This window comes from Dipteris shenzhenensis, chromosome 13 (genome assembly GCF_047967505.1).
Source record: "Dipteris shenzhenensis isolate YYH24624 ecotype China chromosome 13, Dip_SZ_1.0, whole genome shotgun sequence".
Lineage (NCBI taxonomy): Eukaryota > Viridiplantae > Streptophyta > Polypodiopsida > Gleicheniales > Dipteridaceae > Dipteris > Dipteris shenzhenensis.
Genome location: NC_141608.1, coordinates 40,921,449 through 40,942,089, shown reverse-complemented (window position 1 = coordinate 40,942,089; position 20,641 = coordinate 40,921,449). Strand labels below are relative to the sequence as shown.

The window sequence follows — 20,641 nt, the reverse complement described above, 5'->3', positions numbered from 1 at the left end:
GATAATCCTGCAGATTTGCTCACTAAGAGCTTGCCTACAGAGCGGTTTGCAAATTGCCGCCACATCATGGGATTAGGATGAGACCATTATTATTTTATGGTCTTGTATACAGTAACTGTATATTGCTGTAATTTTTATTCTTTTCTCCCCTTTAGGCACATTGGCCTTTAGGTGGGAGGTTGTTGGGGTAAAGGCACATTGCCACCCCTTTATTAAAGATATGACACCTATGACTGTCTTAAGACAGTCATAGGGTGAAAAACCTAATCCTAATAAAACTTAAGAGTTTGTGGTGTGGCTCATCACTACACACCCGCATCTTTAGTGTCACTTCTCTCTCTCACTCTCTCTCCCGGTTGTTCTTCTCCCTCTTTCCTTCCCTCACAGGCTTCAGTGCAGTCCTGTGATTATGTCATTGAGTATAGGAAGGGGAAAGAAAATGTGTTTGTAGATGCCTTGTCTAGAATGTGGAATCGCAGGTTGTCCATTGTCTCTACCATGTATCGGGATTGGATTCATGGCATTTAAGAAGGGTATATGCAGAATTCAAAGTCAGTGGCCATATGTAGGATCCCTCATGCCAAAATCACCCTGACTTTTAATTTCATAATGGGTTGTTGTGGTGCAAGGAGAGAATTTACCTATTGTGAGACTCACAATATAAACAGCTGGTCTTGCAAGAAATGCATTCCTCTCCCATGGCTGACATACATGTGTCACCAAGAGCTATGAGAGGGTCAGACAAAGCTTCTTTTGGGAAGGCATGTGGCGAGATTGTGATCTGTTACTGAATGTTTGCCTTGCCAATACAATAAAGTGGACATCAAACTACCAGCTGGTCTATTGCAATAATTACCCATTCCGGAGGGAAAATGGGCACATATAGCAATGGATTTCTTCACAGGCTTGCCTTCTACAGAGAGGGGATGAGATAGCATTAATGTCGTGGTGGATAGATTGACCATCTCATACCCACTAAGACCAATATTCAGCATCACAGGTTGCTTGGCAGTTCATTGATCATGTGTTTAAGCACCATGGCTTTCTAAAGGAAATTGTTAGTGATAGGTGTGCAAAATTTATGGGTCACTTTTGGCAAGAATAATTTACAGCAGTGGGTATTACAGCTAGATGCTGCAATTTAGGTCATTACATATCTGTACCGAGTCAGGGAGTATGGGGATTACACATCCGGAGGTAGCAGGATACCATGGCTAGCATTGTCCTCTTCTATGGCACTTGCAGCAGGGGGAGACCAGAGATGTTGGTATGCACGCACAGAGAGATGGTTTGCAAGACTAGGGCTTCACATGGACAAACTACCTCCTTTCCAGTACAGCATGGATGCTCCTTTCTCTCCCCTTCTATCACACGAGGTCAACCAAGTTATCCGGGGGATCTACTACAGCTACACACATTCTGGGGACTTGGTTGGGTTTGAGTGATCTTCCGGTGAAACTGGGCTTCTACAGAGACCACTTCTTACATATCACAGCGGAGGGTTTCATTGATCCACCAGGATGCACGCAGATTCACCTACCCCATTCACTGAGGATCTCTCTTGGGCAGTTCCGGATCTCTTCTCACAGACTTCGTATCGAGAGTGGCAGAGTAGAGCGGTTACCCAGGGAGAGGCGCATATGCACACACTATGACATGCAGGAGGTTGAGACAGAGGAGCATTTCATATTCAGATGTCCTGTTTACTATGAGATCCGAGGGCGTTTCTACTGCCTCTTCAGAGGCAATTATTGGGTTTTTGCCCGTTTCCTCTCCTACCCAAACCAGCGATGTTTGGTTGGTTTCATTTATGAGGTGCTCAGACACTGAGATAGGATACTCCGAGCACGGAGACAGGAGCAGACTTCTCCCCTGACTGATACCTCTCAGAGCCCTATCACGGAGTTCTTTCAGCCAGATCACATAGATCCCCACGAGGCAAGACCTTGACGTGATTGTGACCCGGAGCTTGTGATCCGACAGCTCAGACAGAGGGTTGACTCACAGATTATACTTGGAGACATCCTCTCCTCATTGAGGGTCGGAGCCCGACCGACAGGGGTCCCAAAGGCCCTGGTTAGACGCAGAGCTACGACAAGGAGACATACCAAGACTGCACCCTTGGGGGGGCGTCAGTGCTCTATTGCTGACCTCATGCCTCCACTTCCACAGCCTCATCCATCTGGATGTCTTGCTGCTGTTGATGATGATGATGATGGCTATGATGATATTGATGATGATGCTGAGATTGATTGATTGATATATACAGTCAAGATATGACTATGTTGTACTTAGGTTTTAGTACTACCATTTTGCTTTTTTGCATTCTGCATTCGTATGGATGCTCGTTTAGTAGCTCCACTACCACAGTTCATTGTATCAGGTTTTTCGCAGTCTCATAGACCCATCGGTCTTCCAAAGACTTTAATAAACTTTCTTTCTTTCTTTCACATCTAGCACTGCATACCATCTTGAGAGTGATGTTCAGTCTGAAAGGGTGAACAAATGGGTAGAGGGATGAAGCATTTCTGTAACCAAGAGGTCGTGGGATAAGCGGCTTGCATTTGCTGAAAATTGCTACGACAGCACTAAGCATCTATCTATTGGTATGAGCCAATTTGAGGCAATGTATGGGTGCACATTGGGATGCCTTCTTCAGTTGCAGACTTGGCTGTGAGAAATGACTTGGAGAGGATGAAAGCTCTCCTACAATTGGCTAAAGAATACGCAAGATGCCCAAGCCAAGCAGAAGAGATATGCGGATGAACGTGGTTTTAAAGGAAGGGAATCATGTGCATTTACATCTCCACAAAAATCGTTATGCTTCATTGAAGGATAATACCCACACAAAGGTGGTTCATCAGTATTATGGCCCTTATAGGATCATCCGCAGATTGGGGAGGTAGCATATCAATTGGAGCTACCGAGCACCTCTAAGATCCACTATGTATTTCACACGTCTTTGCTGAAACCTGATGTAGGCTAGCATGTGCACATACTTCCAATGCAGCCACCTATGGATGAGGAGGTTCTTATCACTTATGTCCCCGAGCACATTGTGGGTTTCAGAGATAAGAGTACTCCACAGCAGGCAGGGTATATGTTGAGTTATCTCATCAGATGGGAAGGACTTTAAGAGGATGAACAATCGTAGAAGCCAGAGAGCATTGTCCAGGAGTAGGGCAAAATTCTATGGAAAGGGATGGCTGTAATGAAGGGGGAGAAAGGGTTACTCAGTAGCCGTTTACCTATAGTTAGTGGGAAATGTGGAGGACTATATAAGTCCCCTTCCACCACTCATTGTACACTTTGATGCTACATCTAATCCTTTCTCCTACCCTGCTTCCTCCTCCTCCTTGCAGGCTACTCTCTCTCTCTCTCTCTCTCTCTCTCCTATCCCATGTTTCTTTCTCCCTCTCATTCTCTCTAGATCAGACCTAGTATCTAGAGGATAGGTGAGTCTCACACGCCCTAAGGATTGCCATTGAACAAATACAAGTCTTGTTCCATCAGTTGAGAATTGAGGTAGGGAGAGCCACATGTATGCCTAGCAACGGATCTGCAGATTATACGCAATGGACGAGGTGGAGACAGAGGAGCATTTCTTGTGTACTTGCCCAGTTTATTATGAGATCCACGAACGGTATCATTGTCTCTTTCAGGAAGGATACAGTTTTGGGTCATGTTGCGAATGTGCTTCCATGGCTGCTCAGATATGGCCCGATCCTGACCAGGTTATGGTATAGGTTGTGATTGTGCCTCTATGGGTAAGCCACGCCTGCGGAGGAAGTTGCTTGCCATTCTTTGGCAATGCACATGAGATCTATTTGTATGTTTTGGGTAGGTATATAAATTTCAGCTTGTTACAATATGCAATATATTTGTGCATGAGAGTTGGCTTGTAGATTACATCAGTTCTTTGCATTATGCAATCTACTTGGCATTGATGTGCATGCAGTTATGCAGCGTCCCCTTGTATGCATCATGAATAGTTTTCTTATGAGAGTCCTTGTAGATTACATCAGAGATTTACTTGCAATGTGTTATCAGAGTCTGTTTATTGGTCTGAGAGATGCATTTTCGCTCAGGTTTTTTTAAATTATTATAGGCGTGGATGGATGGATCATGTCATATTTTTTGTTTGTGAATTGAGACTTGCATTTCCTCTTGGAACAGAGCTACGCACAAAAGATGACATTTCGCAGGGCCCAGCCACAGGGAATGCTTTGGGCCCAAGCACCGTATCATCGCTTTTCAGTCCTGGCAAGGGAAAGTTTCAAGGCAAAGCTAGGTTTGCAGCAGAAAGCTCTAGTGTTGGGGACAGTGAGAATGATTCCTCTCGGGTCAAGCCAGGGTGTGAACCATACAGGCCTCGATTGATGACAACACCTGTGTCAGATGTTTCCTCTGTGGAGACAGGGAACGAGTGGTCTGTTGACACGCTTCCTGAATCACTTCTCAGCCCCAATGTTACTGAAGCTTCGACCTCATCCCACAATGAGAATACAGAAAAGCTGATAGAAGATTCAACCTCAAGCCCGCTAGAAGCTGGAGAAAAGGGTAAGTGTGGTTTTTGTTTCTTCTTTCCAGCTGCATTCTTGACATGTGTAGACACAGAGCATATCCCTTTTAAAACATTTTTCATATTGAACTCCTGTCATCATAAGTTGATCTTGTAGCTATTTTCTCCTTTGTTTGGAACCTTCCCGTGTGCAGCAGAGATGTGACCCTAGTATTCTGCTCCATTATGTGGAGAGCAGCACTGCTGGATGTTTGTCAATTATCATATATATTGAGTCTCCCAACTCTGGAAAGGACTGTGTCTGAGCATGTTCTAGGAGTTCCCACTTTACAGATCACTTTTTGTTTGCTGACTTTAGAAATGTTTTTCAGAGTTCAATAGGCTTGCTCGAGTTTCCTCAGAAGGAAACGTTTCATATGCACGTGCAGATGCTATCAGAGCTGCAATTGCATTAGGAGTAGAAACCGCCCCATTGCAGAACAAGGCTGCAGCGCAGAAACTGTTGGAGAAAATAACTGATAGCAACTCTAGGGGACGAGGTAGGGGCATGGTATCAACAAGTGGAAAAGAGAGAAGGGAGCGGAGGCATGGTAGGGGTGGATTGGATGATGAGAAAGGTGTACTCACTTTCGATGAATGGGAATCAAGAAAGGGATTAAAAAATCAAGCATCTAACACTGATGGTGATGCAGCTTTCGCTCAGATGCTTCAAGATCAATTAAACATTGAAAGCAGAGAGGTAAGTTCAGCATCTTTATGCCAGAAGACTTGGCCCTGAAGCTTGCGCGCGCGCGCGTGTGTGTGTGTGTGATGTTAAAAGCTCATCATTATAATATATTGCTAAGTGTAAGAGAGAGTGAGTGTTCTTTATTTATCTATGTGTGTGTTGCACAAGCCTAGTTATTCCAAATAGTTTAAAAGAGGAGACTTGGAAAAGATAATAATTTTTTTTCTCTGGGGCCTTGATTGTTCTCAGGGTGTATCCATGGGAACCACACACGATGAAGCTGAACAAATCCGATTGAGCATGTTCAACTTTGCAGTAGATAGGGGTGGCGATGAACGTGGTGGGGAGAGACGCAGAGGTAGGAGAAGAGGCAGGGGGCGAAGACTTGGTTACTAAAACTCTGGTGCAGGATGCAACAGGGTAGTGGAAGCATGAAGGTTTTCAAATTGCGTCTTCACTCATGTTCTTATGGTTCACAGCTGAAAATGCTCTCATCTCTGCCTGTACTTGACAATTGCATATGTAAGGGGTACCTTTTGTTATTGCCTGCACCTTTTTTCCTCTATTTTAGAGGGCCCTTCAGCCTGAAATTTGCCTAGAAGTTACGAGCAAGCCAGGGATGATAGTGAGATGGATTGCCATACTTATCTCAATATTTTATTGTCATTTCTATAAATGAGCATTTATTATTTAATGAAGTCACTGTGGTTCTTTTAATGTAAAAATAAAATAAAATCTGGGGGCTTATAATTCAGATCTAAATATCTGGGAAGGCCAATACCATTAGACCTCTATGCCCTAAATGTGTGGCCTGCAATCACCTTGTTTGTATGTGTTCTTTCCAGAAAAGAAATTTCTATTTATGCTTTGAAATTGCCTTTTGCTTGGTAGTGGCTAATGATTTTTAGAAATGGATGGATTGAATGCTGTGAAGGCCATAAAAAATAAAAACTCCTGAATATTGGCTTCAATCAAGGGTTTGCTGGTGTAATTAAACCTGTTCGTTAATATTTATGACTGGGTCTTGCTAGGTGTTACATAGTAAATTGTAGAGGGGGTGTTTGGGTATTTTAGTCTGAAAGGTTACATTGACGTTGTGAAAGCAAGTATGCTTTCTACTGTACATGATAAACTCACTGTAGAGAGCTGCAACAGCATTACAGCTGCTTTTATGAAGGAAATCGAGGCTGAAGGGACTCAATAGATTGGTTGGGTATAGGTTCATTAACTTTCCAAAGATTAGACTTATTAATGTTGGCAAGCCATGAAAATCTACTTCAAACTTTCAAGGTTAAGAGTAGATCTTGGAAGGGGGGAAAACTTCTATGAAAGGGGTTCATGTAAATAAAAGAACTTTGAGACTAGTTTTGATTGAGGTTTTATTCCAATTCAAGATCTGTTCATATGTAATGATTGCCCAGGCTCTACGTTTTGGAGTCAAATCATTCACATAGTCATAGAACAAGGGTAACTTATAGCTTGTCACAAGGTTAATAAATGTCTTTTGTAATGTTATTTAAGGTGCTGACCTACACTGATGCTCTATAGTACGGAAATAAGTTCCATATAAATTTGTTGATGGACACAACCAATGGAGTGTCTTGGTTGATTATAATGGCACGCGTTTTAATTGAAGTTTGTTTGTTTTTGTAAGGAGCTTCATTAACGTCTCTAATAGCCTAGCCTTGCATTATCTTGGGGTGCATTCACTAATCCACCTTATCCTCTTTGTTGGTTGTTCTTTCACCTTTGTTTATCTCGCCTCTCAACCACTTCAAAACTTTCAATTTTGTTTCTGTCCTTTGGATCGATCGTCTATGTTGTAGCGACTAATGCATCATATCATTGTGTTAGTTTAGCCTTTTAGTTGTGATTTTGTATGTTTCTTGGAGGATTGTTTAATAGCTTTTGAATTGTTTTACTTGTAGAAAAGGAGCTATGTTAAGTGTACATATTACCTTTTTGAAAGAATAAAATCAAGATAATTTGTACCAAAGTCCTAAATGTAAAAGAGAACATTTGTTTTATAGGCTTCAATGGAAATTAAAAGATAATACATTGTGTTTGCGCATAGAGGTGACTTAAAGATGGTTATATAATGTGTCGAAGATTTATGAACAAACACATTTGTAAGAACAAGAAATGCTTCTAAGAAACAAATTGGCCTAAAAGACACAAGAATCTTTGACCTTTGTTACTGTAACTTTTGATTCAAAAATATTATAAGAGACTTGAATTTTTTTCTCTAATACTCAAATTTGATATTAAGAATGCAAAATGTGACAACAGATGAAGTCAATTTCTTGCCTTATTCTATCATATTCTACGAAACCTCATTGTTTTTCTTGCTATTTTCATCCCCTCCTCCCTCCTCCCCCCCCCCCCCCTTCCTTCTCTCTCTCTCTCTCTCTCTCTCTCTCTCTCTCTCGCGGGAGGATGCATGATCTGATCATATAGAATGGTCTGAGGTTGGATAAATGGTCATCAATAGTTAGGGACACCTCGAGTAGCGACCGATTGCAAGGAGCATCTACCTTATCTCAATCATGATGTTTGACATCCCACCAGTAGCGACAGGTACCGCATCAAATGTGGGATGCTTTTGGAAGGAAGATGGAGCTTAGGAGGTACTTTTTTGTTTGCAGCTTTGGTCTACGCTAAGCAGGCTATGGCTCCAATTTGTTGCTGATGTCTGGAGTGATTTGCGTTTGGTAAATACTCATTGAAATTTCGGAGAGGTCCCATCCTCCTCTTGATTGCATATCTGGGTATTGCTTCAAAAAATCACCAATGTGATTACCAGATACGAGAATCTTGTCTGTATCTTGTTGCAACTCCCCTGTGGGTGTGCGATTTGGATTATCCAATTCATGAAGCTCATGGATGGAATCATTAATGGTGTCTTCCATTGAAAGATCAAGTGAGATTTGAGGAATATCTGGTCATGGGCGAGAGGAAGAGGTTACAAGAAAAAAACTTGAGATCGAAGCAAGTAGTAAGGTAGAAGTAGGGATGTTGGTGGAAAGTGGAGGGAGTGTAGGGCAAATGGATTTAGCAACTTTATAGTCCTTAAGGGATGGATTGTCAAGTGATGGAAAAAAGTTAGGAGTAACTGGATGATATGAGTTAGATTCTTGGATTAGAAGGTAGTGTTGAGAGGCATGGGTGAAGAGGCATGGCAAGGAATATTGGTTAGCATGGATTTTTGAAAAGGTACGGAGGATGGTATTGGAGTTAGGGAGGGATGTGAGAAGATTAGAAAAGAGAGTGGCAAGATAGGGGAGATTATATTGAAGGTAGACCACATATTCCTCTAGTAGATCTTTGTTGCTTCTGGTAGGCATTGTTAGCTTTAATGTAGGATTTTTATGGGAGTTATATCACGGAAGTTGATGGTGATTGTTGCAGTAAGGGCATGAGTCTAGCTACTACCTAAAGAGGGGGCCTTCCAGTCAAGCACTCATATATCAATATTGCATCAGGCTAAACCGTATGAGATTTGCATGCATTGAGAGGCAGAACACACTTCTCTCGTCTTCATCCATCTGTTGGCATAGATCTTGGAGACTCTTTCTGCTCATTGGTTTGGTCCAATCAATTCTAGATACTAAATGTAACATCTTGATTTGCAAGTGTTTCCATTGAATGCGTATTCTTCCTTTAGGGTGATCCTCTTGTTGGAGGATTGCAATAAGCTCTTGGTATAATCTAGTGATGCTCTATAGCAACAGATCTTGTGCTGACCCCTCCGCATCGTCATCGGCTTGACTTAGTAGTTAAAGTTTTAACTTGGAAATTATTGCCTTTTGATTTTGCAACTCTATGCAATTTTCTTTATACTTACCCAGTGTTGAGTTGTATGCAAGCTTTAGACTATTAGATTGTTGAGCTACTTTTGGCTGCCTTGGCAATTTATCATTCAGCACATGGAGTTAGAGTATCTCTTGTTCTTGAGCATCCAGTTCTGCTTTGGCATTCACAAGTGTCTCCCTTGATGCTATGCATTCCTTCTCTAGTGCTTGAATTTGATGTTGACCTTCTTTGAGATTGTTCTGCAACTCATTGTTTATGTCTATTGTGGCATGGAGCTGATCCTCTTTAAGTAGTAGGCTTCCATTTAAGTGCATTATTTCTTTTTTTAGATCATCACAAGTCAATTGCATTTGTGGAGAGGGATAACTCGACCTCTTCCTTTCTGTTCAAGGCATCAGATAGTTGTAGGTGTTTTTTTTGGAGAAAAACCGTGGCTTATAAGGCATCCTTTCTACTTTCTGCTAGAGCATTTTGTGCAAGAATCTGCTGCATTTGTTCTGCCATGCTTATGAATTTCAGTCTCAACACTTTGCAACTTGGTTTGGAGTGATGGGAGCATCTGTCTTTCCATTTCTCTTTCTAGCTCATCTGACGCCATGGTAGCAAATAACTGTGACCATTGTTGCAATTGTTGACTGTGATGTTATATGAGTTGGAATGTGCTATTGCCTTGCTTGTGTTGGACATACAATTGACTCCCATGCGCCCATGTGGAATTTTGATCTATTTCTTGAACAACAGTCTGTTGTAGGTGCCACTAGAGACATTTGGGAGTTATGACCCTAGACCCGTGGAGTCGTCAACGTTGTTGACTTGTGATTGTTGAAGAGGCATGCTATTTGGCTCACTTGTAAAGTCATTGGGTGGCATGGTCTCCTCTTGGATTTCCACTCTCGATTCCTTCTGTTGCGGTAGCAATACTGAACTGAGTTGCATGATTCTTTGGTAGAGTTCCACATTGTCATTCTCAGGAACCTGTTCGGATTATTGTCCATCCATGTTATCCGCATTGAGAGTAGGTGGAGGCTCTAATTCCCATTTTGGTGATAATATCAAATTTTCAAAGTCTTCTATGTCTTATGTTGAGAGGGGAGCAGAGTCTTTCTCTTGCTGTATTGCAAACCCAATGATAATGGCCAATAGATGGGAAATGGAGCTTTTGCCATTATATGTAGTGGATACATAATTGGTCAGCATCAAGGATATGTGTTGAGCCCAGTCTTGTAGTTTTTCCCTACCAAGGAGTAAGATTTTTTTACTGACATGTAATTTTTTCTCACTCCTATATGATTGAAAATGTCAGCCAAAAACTTGGCTGCCTCTTTGCATATGGGATCCAGAATCATATCATGGCGTATCCCTCGCTTTGTGACTTTGGGTTAAGTGGGAATAGATCTTGAATCTCTGAGAATCTTACATCCAAATGTTTCTTTGGATAGTCTTCTTATGACTCTGGAAATGAGAATTTAGCTTCCTGCATTGTGGATCTACTGAGGTAGATCTGTAAGGGCTTTGCGTTATATGTTATTGTGCCATACTCATCCTTCTTTAACTCTCTGCTTTTATATGACGTTATGCATTGACATATATATTCCGTGACATCACGTGTTGGTAAGAAGGACTATAGATTCTCAAAAAGATTGTCTAGGCCCTTTGACTACAAGAAGTTCTATGCATCGGTTGACATGGCAAACGTTGAGACTCGTGGCCATACAAGTTGTATTGTTCCATTTGTTTTTTTGGCTTGCGCATTAAGCTATTCTGCACTTGCATCCTGTATAGTCAATTGCTCTGCCTCTAGTTGTGCTGACTCTAGGGTCCTTGGGTTCTAGGGCATATCTTCTTGGCTTGCTGCATTTATTTGCTCATCACTATCACTGTCCAAAACCACCAGCCATGGTCATTTTGGTGTTGATCTCTGGGTTACTGATCCCAGATCCTGTCCTTCACGTTGGTTAATTGGGGAGAATTGTTAAGGTTGAGGTTTGGGCCATTTGGCGTGGTGTCACTTTGTCGATGGCATTGTATGCCTTTTTTTCATCTTAATGGAGTGTCTTCACCCTAGCATTTCACACATGAATTAGGTCCTAGTTTGACAGTGACTTTGTAAGTGGCTGATGCATTTTACTCTTTTTGTGATAATGGTGCTGTGTGTGTGGACCAAAGCAAGTATCTCTTGGGAAAATTTATTTGTGGTGCTCCAAACATGTGGGTGCACTATGCATGACTAGTGAGGTGGGTGTTCCTCCTATATGCTTAATTTGCTAAGGAAATCATAGGGTAGCTAGGATTCAGTCATCACCTCTGAGCCCTAGGTTGAAATCAATTGAAACTACCTATATGTGCGAAGACGTACATATGCTAGTGAGTGCTTGTGATACAATCTAATCCTAACTATGGAAGAATGGAGACCCCCAAATCTTCATTATTGTTAGGCATGGCTTTCACTTTCATGTTAATGTAGTAGCGTTTCAGTCAGCTCCCGTATATTGTTGTGGTGAATTGGAGTCCATCTGGTGTTTCTAGCAGCAAAGCTCAGATGGGATTCTTTTTTTTAACTCTATAAGGTCCTTGACCTTAGATATTTGAGTTTGCCCTTGTGGACTTTGGCATTGTATAGCAAAACCAGGTCACCTTCCTTGATGTCTGTGTCTTTAAGATTTTTGTCAAACCATGCCTTCCTTCTTCATTTTTTCGTTGTCATGGCATGGTAGGTAACTAATCTAGTCTATGTATGCTTCTCTAATTGATAGAGTCTTTCCTTCAGGGATGCATGATCTCCCATACATTCTTATACTACTATGCATAGGCTTGGTATTACAAATTCCAGTGGGACCACAACTTCAAGGCCGTACACCGATTCAAAAGGTGTATTCCCTCTACTGACCTTGAGTGTGGTTCGATATGCCCATCAGGCTACATTTAGTTTCTCAGCATAATCAAAACTCTTTGGTTCTACTACCTTGATGAGGACAATGCATAATATTTTTTTGTGGATTTGGCTTATCCATTCCCTTGGGGGTGTGCTTTTTCTATGAGACAAGAGTTCTTGGATAACCTCATTGATAAAATGCGTGCCTCTATCTGACACAATTTCAATGGGACATTCAAATCAGGTGATCACATTCTCATACAAGAACCTTGTTGTGTTTCTAGCATCTGCCTTTCTCACTGCTTTAGCTTCATCCCATTTGTAAAGTAATCAATGGCCACAGTGATGTAGCGTGCCTGTGTTCCCTTCACTGTTGTCCCATAAAAATAAATCCCATATTTTTTCAAATGGTTTTAGTGCAACAACTATTGTGAGGAAATTAAAGTCCTTGTGTTATGGTTTAGTAGCTCATTGGCATACATCATAGCTTTTGACATATTCATGGGCATCTGCCCAAAGTGTTGGCCACTAGTAGCCTATGAGGAGGACTTTTGTTGCTATTGCTTTCCCTTGGAAGTGTCCTCCTGCAATGCCTTCATGGACTTCATTGAGGATTGGCATGATCTCATGTGGCATTAGACACCTTCTTAAAACCAGGTCCTTGCCCATCTTGTATCGTTGTCCTGCAATGAGTTGATAGGGTGCAGCTTTAGTTTTTTGGCATCCAATGCTTTTATTTTAGGGGGTGGTCTTCCTGCCATTAAGTACCCAATGATGTATGTACACCAGTGAGGCACAACCTCAATTCGAAATAATGCGGCATTTGGTAGGTCATCTCTATCCTTCTGGCTCTTCTCCTGTCCTCAATCGTGACATTTGATCAGAACTGAAATGTTGAGCTCCTTTTCTCACCATGATTTTGAAATTGAATTCTTATAGTAGTAGAAGCACTCGAGTGATCCGGCCCATGGTGCAGGGCCGATTCACAAGATATAATAAGGCTTGATGATTTGTGTAGAAGATAAAGTTAGTAGCCAATAGATAGTGTCAAAATTTCTTCACATTGTAGATCATTGCCAAAGCTTCTCTTTCTGTTGTGGTGTAATTCACCTCTACATATTAGTTGCCTCCTTGCAAAGTATATGGGGTAGTATTTGTTGTGTTTGTCAGGTTGACATAACACACTCCTTAATACATAGTTGGAACCATCAGCGTTACATGAAATTCTCTATCCCAATTTGGTGCCATTAGGATAGGGGCTGTGATGATCAATCTCCACTTGAGGGTTTCGAATGCTTGTTTACATGCGTCTATCTAGATGAAGTTGACTAGGAGCTTATATGAGGGTCCTGCAATCATGGAATACCTAAGTATGAACCTTCTATAGTATTCAGCATGTGTTGAGATATGGTACCATGAGCACATAGATTAAAGGCTAAGGTACGATATAGGAAAGAATCAAAGTAGCCAGCCTAGGATGTGGACTACATGATGTGCAGATGTGGATTGAGGATATCCACAAGGAGAAATGTGGATGAGAGGATCCCACAGATGTTGACTATTCAAAGGGCACTCTATATATATGAGGCCTATCATGTATTGTTGAGTACACACATTGCAAGAGATATAGATTTGCTATCTCCCTCTCATGTCTTATTTAGTGTGCTTTGAGCCTCCTTAGTTCTTCTGTTGATCTTTTGTGCACTAGGCTTAGTAGTGATCATGTATTGGATCTTTCTCATGGTATCAGAGCATAGGTTTAGCTCTCCTAGTTTAGCTCATTAGTAGTTCACTAGGATTGCTCCCATTCCTAAATTAGTTTTAGAATGTAAGATTAGTTTTAAATCTAGAGAGTTCATTGTGAGCTTGAGTGTTCCTTGCTTAGAGAGAGAGAGAGAATCAATGGTGGCCTCCTGCTTTATTACCTCCGATACACTCTTTGTTGTTCACATATTGTCGACCTTGAGGCTGCATCCAAATTACATGCCTTCTTCTGTGTCGGGATTGACATAGGAAAAGCTTAGTGAGATGAGGGAAGGACTAATAGGAGCACTGAAGATAGCTCTACATGCCGTACCGTGACGAACAGCCAAGCGACACTCCAAGTGCTAGAGCAAGCAACAACGCCTAAGGAGCAAAAGAGCGACTCGACAGCAGCGAGTCCAAGGACAATTTACGTCTCTAGCTAGCATCTTGCCGACTCCAACTAACGGAACGGCTAGACTACCATGGCTCCTCTACAACCAGGTCGCCTGGACATCCATGCAAAGGCTCCAAGTGCTTCGATGCCTCAACGACTCTCTCAAATGACCTTAAGAGCTTTCACAGCCTCGTGCACTCAGACAGCTCCTCCTAAAGCAGCCGCATGCACAGATGATGTCTTTGGAGCAGCAACCTCTCAGCTACAACCAACGCCTCGCTCCGAAAGGAGACCTGTGAACCGATTGCCCAACTAACGAGCTGCAACCACGGGACTAGCGTCTCGATTGCAATGAATTGCCTCAAGGTTGGACAATCACTGGACGCAACTCCACGAGTGACTCAGACCAAGCCCGCTCTTTGCCAGCGTCGACCAAAGCCCACCGCCAGCTCCGTGCAGTAATACCTCCAAAGGCAGAGCGCCATCATGAGCTCCATCTACCTATAGATGCCTTCAACCAACAAACAAAATCTGCCACGGCTCCAAGACACAGCTCTCAACAACCAACTCCTATAGCAGCAAGAACCCGCACCTTGACGGCTTTTAAGTCGGCATTCTGGGAGGTTTGCGAGTTAGAAGAGAGAGGCAACAAAATTGGGCATGGCCGCATGAATCTGGCTTAGTTTTTTTTTTAATCCTTCTGACTGGCTTGCTTGCTGCTGCAGGCGATGCAGAAACTGTACAGGAGCTACTAGCCTCAGATGATCTAGAGTGAAGAAGGACGAAACAGCAAAGCTCAGCAGCATCTTCACCACTCTGCAACACCCTTCATTCAGGGCTCCGTGCTCAACGAATGAGGGGAGCTGAGTACGGGGAGCTTGATGCATCAAGTACTGATCAGAAGGAGGCCCATGAAATCAACACCCAACTACTCCATAGCGCCTGTCTCCTTCAACGATGATCGATTTGTCTGCATCACCATCTCCTTTCATTAAAAAAAAAAAGCCATGTGGCACCATCTCCTTTCAAAAAAAAAAAGCCATGTGGTTAAGTTAATCAAACCATAGTGGAACTTGGTTAGTTTCGTGTGGTCATTGAGTGCTGGTCAACTTCACTTGGGTAGGATTAACCCTGGTCAGGTCAACCCACTATGCCATGGTTAGGTTTAAGGTTAGGATTAATTAAGTGCCACCTAAGCACATAGCTTCTCGCTAAGCACAGTGCAAGTGCAGCATATGAATCCCCATGCCACATCATCAATGGCCCATTTCTTGATCAAAACTTTGACAAGGCGTAGCAATCCAGGAAGAATTTGCACGTGCTTCAAAAAGAAAAGATGATCGCCTTTTTTGAGCTCTACGCACCTGTCAGATCAAAATCATTGTTAGCAATTAGACACTACCATTATTGAAAGAAATCAATTGGTAAGACCTTTGCAACAAATGGAAAAGCGACACATGAATGCAAAAAGCATGCCAAAAGCACTAGTGCATGAGATGACCATAGCTCAAAGCATGGCATCCACACATAAAGCATCAAGGCACATGGTATAACAAAGCATCATGCATCAAACTACGTCAAGCAAAGAAGACAAATGACATCGACATCAACCATTGAGAACCAAAAACCTTACCACCTTTAGCCCATATGTTTTATAAATCAAACCTGATCACCTGAGAGTAGCCATGTAAGCACCCATGCGAGGATTTGATCTTGTAATACCCACACTTCACCACCTTAACTAGCGATGTATGCACTAAGGGGAGGTGATGGATTTGTAGACTCACATCTAACCACCTTGCAGTAGCCAAAGGATCATGGCACCAAGGGGAGGTGTTGAGATATGGTGCCATGAGCACATAGATTAAAGGCTAAGGTATGGTATAGGAAAGAATTAAAGTAGCCACCCTAGGATGTTGACTACATGATGTGGAGATGTGGATTGAGGTTATTCACAAGGAGAAATGTGGATGAGAGTATCCCACAGATGTTGACTATTCAAAGGGCACTCTCTATATATGAGGCCTATCATGTATTGTTGAGTACACATACATTGCAAGAGATATAGATTTGCTATCTCCCTCTCATGTCTTATTTAGTGTGCTTTGAGCCTCCTTAGTTCTTCTGTTGATCTTGTGTGCACTAGGCTTAGTAGCGATCATATATTGGATCTTTCTCACATGGCCCATGAAGACTTGGACACCCTGTGCATTTAGTAGGGAGGGGAGTTCCATAATGATCTTTATTTTGTTCATGTCTGTTGCAATCCCATGTCAAGAGACTATGTGTCCCAAGACTACTCCATGTGTGACTAAGAATCGGCATTTTAGAGGATTCAAAGAGATTCCATATTCCTTGCATTTCTTTAGTACATTTCCAAGCCATTGCTTGAATGTATGCATAAGTCATCGAGGAAAACTTGTAAGAACTTGTTGAGAAATTCCTTGAAGACGGTATACATGACTCTTTGAAAAGTGGATGGGGCATTGCATAGGCCAAATGGCATGACTCTGTATGAAAAAATGCCCCATTTAGTGGAAAATGGTATCTTTGCTTGATTTGCAAGAGCACTCTAGACTTGGTTGTACCCACTGATCCCATCCAAGAAGCTATACACTTCAGACCCATCTACCCTTTCTAAAACTGTTTCAGTCCATGGTAGGGGGTAGTGATCCCTGATTGTTGCTGCATTGACATTCTTGAGATTCATGCATATTATGAGCTTCTTGTTTTCTTAGGAACAATCACAATTGGTGACACCCAATTAGTATGCTCGATCTCATAAATGAAACTGGCATCCAGTAACTTTTCTAGTTCTTCATAGACATGGGTGCCATATTGGGTCCACATAGCTTAGGTTTGGATCCTTCCCTAATTGGTATGGTATGTATTACAACTGCAGGGAAAATCCCTTTCATTTTCCTTGTAGGACCAAGCCATGCAATCTCTATATTCCATTAACAACTCTTTTAATTGTTTTTCTTCTTCTAGAGTGAGCTGTTCATCGAAGTATACATGCTTTTATTCTTCTCCATCCAAGGCAAAATTCAGTTTCCTTGTCTTGGCTAGTCCTTCATACACTGGGGTATCCCTAATATTCTTTATTTTTGTGAGCTCTGATTCCCTAATTGTTCAGGCATTGCTATTGTTGCTTCTCCCCTAGTGTAGTTTTTGAAGTAATTAGGAACTTCCCTTAGGCCTTCATGGCACTTTGAGGTGCTTGCTGGCTGCTGGCTCCACTGGATGTGGTGGAAGATATTTGATCCAATTCAGTTATGTTCCCTTGCTCTTCTTTTTTGTTAGTATTTACCATTTCACTCTTCATTCTCACATTGGGTTTGAACTTGCAAATTTTTTTGCTTTGTGAGACTAGTGATGGATTTTCAATAGGAGTCTCAATCCTGAGGAGTAGTTCTTTGGCCATACATGCACCTTCAAGCCCTTCAGGATCCCATCCAAAATTTGAGGACTCGGGGGCTTTTGTGGGTATAGTCAAATACAATTCCACCACTCTAAGTCTTCGTACTGAGTTTCTGTCAGCACTCTAGAGGTGAAGGGAAGACTCAGCCATGACGAAGGATAGCACTTCATATATAATATCACTGGCGAAGCAAAAGGTGAGAAACTTGGTTGAATCTGCCCCAACTTTGAAAGGGCCATAATTGAAGGTTACAGTGCAGACTTTGATTGGGACCTAGAAACAGAATCCAATAATGCCATAGCATGCTCGCCAGCCCGGGTTGCCATATTTTTGCGTGTTTGTTCCTTCTGCAACAGAAGTCCTACCAACTCATGAAAGGAGAGAGGATTGCTGCCCCCCCTCAATGACAAATTCAGGGAGGTGGAAACCAAGATAGGACTGAGGAAGAGAGTTCAGAGTGGTGGAGATCATCTCTGAATCCGGAATGACTTCATCAATGTTCAACAATTGTTCCCTAAGATCATGCATCCTACATACAAGGTGCTCTTGCCTACCATGAAAAGAACTTTGGTTGTCATACATAAACTTGCTTGTTCCACTCAACATTTGCCATGAAGACTGGCACTTCCACCTCTTTAGATTCGTTATCCCAGATTGGTGCTTCAAGTTGGATCATTTGGGCATCCACATCTGGCAACATTAGATGTGTTGTTTTACAATTATCTATTGTTGCATCCAATAGTTGATGTCACTTTGTGTATCCCCTTCTATGGGTTTCACTATATTTGTAGGTAAAGAGGATGCATGACCGGTGGCTATACTGGAAGAAGTGGCTTCAATAATTTTGGGAATAGTGGGTTTGATTTCCCTATTCCCAAATTGATCTTGACAGTGGTTTCTTTGTTTTGGATTGTGATCTGATCAGTGCCCCAATCATGGAGTACTGATGCTTCACAAAGCCATGGTCTTCCCAACAATATCCGGTTTGTTGTGGATCCCTTGGGAAGATCCAAGATAGTAAATCAGAGAGTGAACCTGACTCCAGTAATTTTTGTTGGCACATTGTCAACGATGCCCAGTGGTCTCATTTTAGTATGGTCAGCTAGATGGATGTTGAATGTAGCCTTTTGCATTGGAGGTAGGCTAGATGGATGTTGAATGTAGCCTTTTGCATTGGAGGTAGGCCCCATTCTTCATAAACATCTCTTGCTCAAATGTTTACATTGGCTCCACCATCCACTTTTGTAGGGTATCGACTAAAGGCTTTATGCTCTAGTAGGATGGTTACATTTTTTATGTCCCTAGCACCGAATTTTATTGAAATGACCTTCTCTTCTTCACTTGGGAGGAAGCATTGTGAAGATTATATCCATCCCTTGAAACTCTCCCACATTGTAGGGCAATTCCTTAGTAAGGTTCCAATTGGCATTGTGATGGGGTAGCAACTTGTCAAGGTGGCTATTGCGGTACCATGGGGATGAATTTCTTATTGCTCGATTACCCGCTCGATTACCCTCTAGAAGGTGTTGGGATCAATCACTGTGTCAACGCTGGGTGATGAGAGTGCTTTAACCTCTATTGCTACTATCTTTTCTACCTCAAATTTATATTGCTCTTGTTGTACCCATTGCTTCAAGGCTTGATAATGAGATTTCTCAGTTTCAGTGTTGGGCTATGCTTCCTTTTTCTTGGGTGGCACTGTCCGTAGATGTGTTGGGCATGTCCTCACTGAGTTGCGGGATTGGCGAGGCTTGTTTTGCTAGAGGGCTCTTTGACTTTTGAGTGGAAAGGAGTTTTTTTTCATGCCACTTCTTTTTGTTGCCTTGTTATGATCAAGACTGGCTATGATACCACACTTTGTGTAGCCACACTGTGATTTTCCACAATAGTCATCCCTAGGGGTACATTAGGTTTTACTTCATTGGTTGGTTGAGGCTTCGCTCTTCGTGGGTAGCATGCATGCCCAACTCCACACTCTTTGCACACACATTGAAATGTAACAGGGTTACCCTTGTGGGATTCTGCTATGCGATGGTTTTCCCCACAACCGAAACACTTGATGGGTGTTCGATATGTGGTTGGCCTTACTTGATTATCATACATCAGAATGAGTCCTTAAGCACCATACATGTAGTACATAGGGTATTCTATTTCATACTCATGAGGTTCCAGCTCTTCAGGTTGGACTTGTTGCACTGGAACTATTGGAGCATGATTTGGAGCTTGAGGATATTGAGAAGGATTGGGATTCCTCAATAGTTGAGGCACTTGTGTCCTCACCGAGATGGGGTTAAGCCATGGCACTTGTGCATTAGGTGCTAGTGCTGGTTGCTATATACTAGGATTGACAGCTGTTGGTATTGTTGGGGCCAGGGTGGTGCTACCCTCATATTGTAGAAATAGGTATTTACCTCATGGCCTCCAAACATTGCAAATGGCACACCATAACCTTGGGGGTTGAGCCACTTTTGGTGGGTTGTCTATTCCATAGGATTGGGCACTCATTGCCCGTATGGTTGGCCATACAGTATGGGAGGCATATAGCCTTGCATACATAACTAGAAGAACTATTTCCATGAGCTCCTTCACTCCCATTTGTCCACATCTTCACCTATACTTAGGTAATCAATAACATTAGATGTCACAATTGAATGCATCACACATCAATCAATTCTAATGCTATTGTTAATAATCAAACATCAATAAACATATGAACATGGCATCACATGGTCATATAAGTGCATGCCATCAATATTAGTATTTTACAATCAAATCAACCAATATAAAATAAACATGTCTAGCTAGGCATCCCCAACTAAACAGACAAAATATAGATAGAACCCTTGCCTCATTTGGTATGCTTCTACCTAATACTTTTCTTACATGTAGTCACTCGTTGACTACCAATAATCCTAGCAAGGTGAAAAAAAAAACATGTCTAGCTAGGCGTCCCCAACTAAATACACAAAATATAGATAGAACCCTTGCCTCATTTGGTATGCTTCTACCTAATACTTTTCTTACACGTAGCCGCTCATTGACTACCAATAATCCTATGCTCTCTCTCTCTCTCTCTCCCTCCCCCCCATCCCCCCCCTCTCTCTCTCTCTCACCCTCCCTCCCTCTCTCTCTCTCTCTCTCTCTCT

The 20,641-nt window shown here is 42.2% G+C and overlaps 1 protein-coding gene across 2 annotated transcripts in view; it reads left to right on the top strand.

The window, feature by feature from the left end:
• Positions 1 to 5,947, top strand: part of LOC147895403 (tudor domain protein (DUF1767)) — a 65,223-nt gene extending 59,276 nt beyond the window's left edge. For both annotated transcript variants that reach the window (XM_087383316.1, XM_087383317.1), the window contains exons 4-6: positions 4,177 to 4,560; positions 4,894 to 5,261; positions 5,499 to 5,947. In XM_087383316.1, the coding sequence (XP_087239442.1) occupies positions 4,177 to 4,560; positions 4,894 to 5,261; positions 5,499 to 5,645 (899 nt within the window). In that variant the 3' untranslated portion in view covers positions 5,646 to 5,947. The remainder of the gene's footprint in view (positions 1 to 4,176; positions 4,561 to 4,893; positions 5,262 to 5,498) is intronic.
• Positions 5,948 to 20,641: the final 14,694 nt, after the last annotated feature.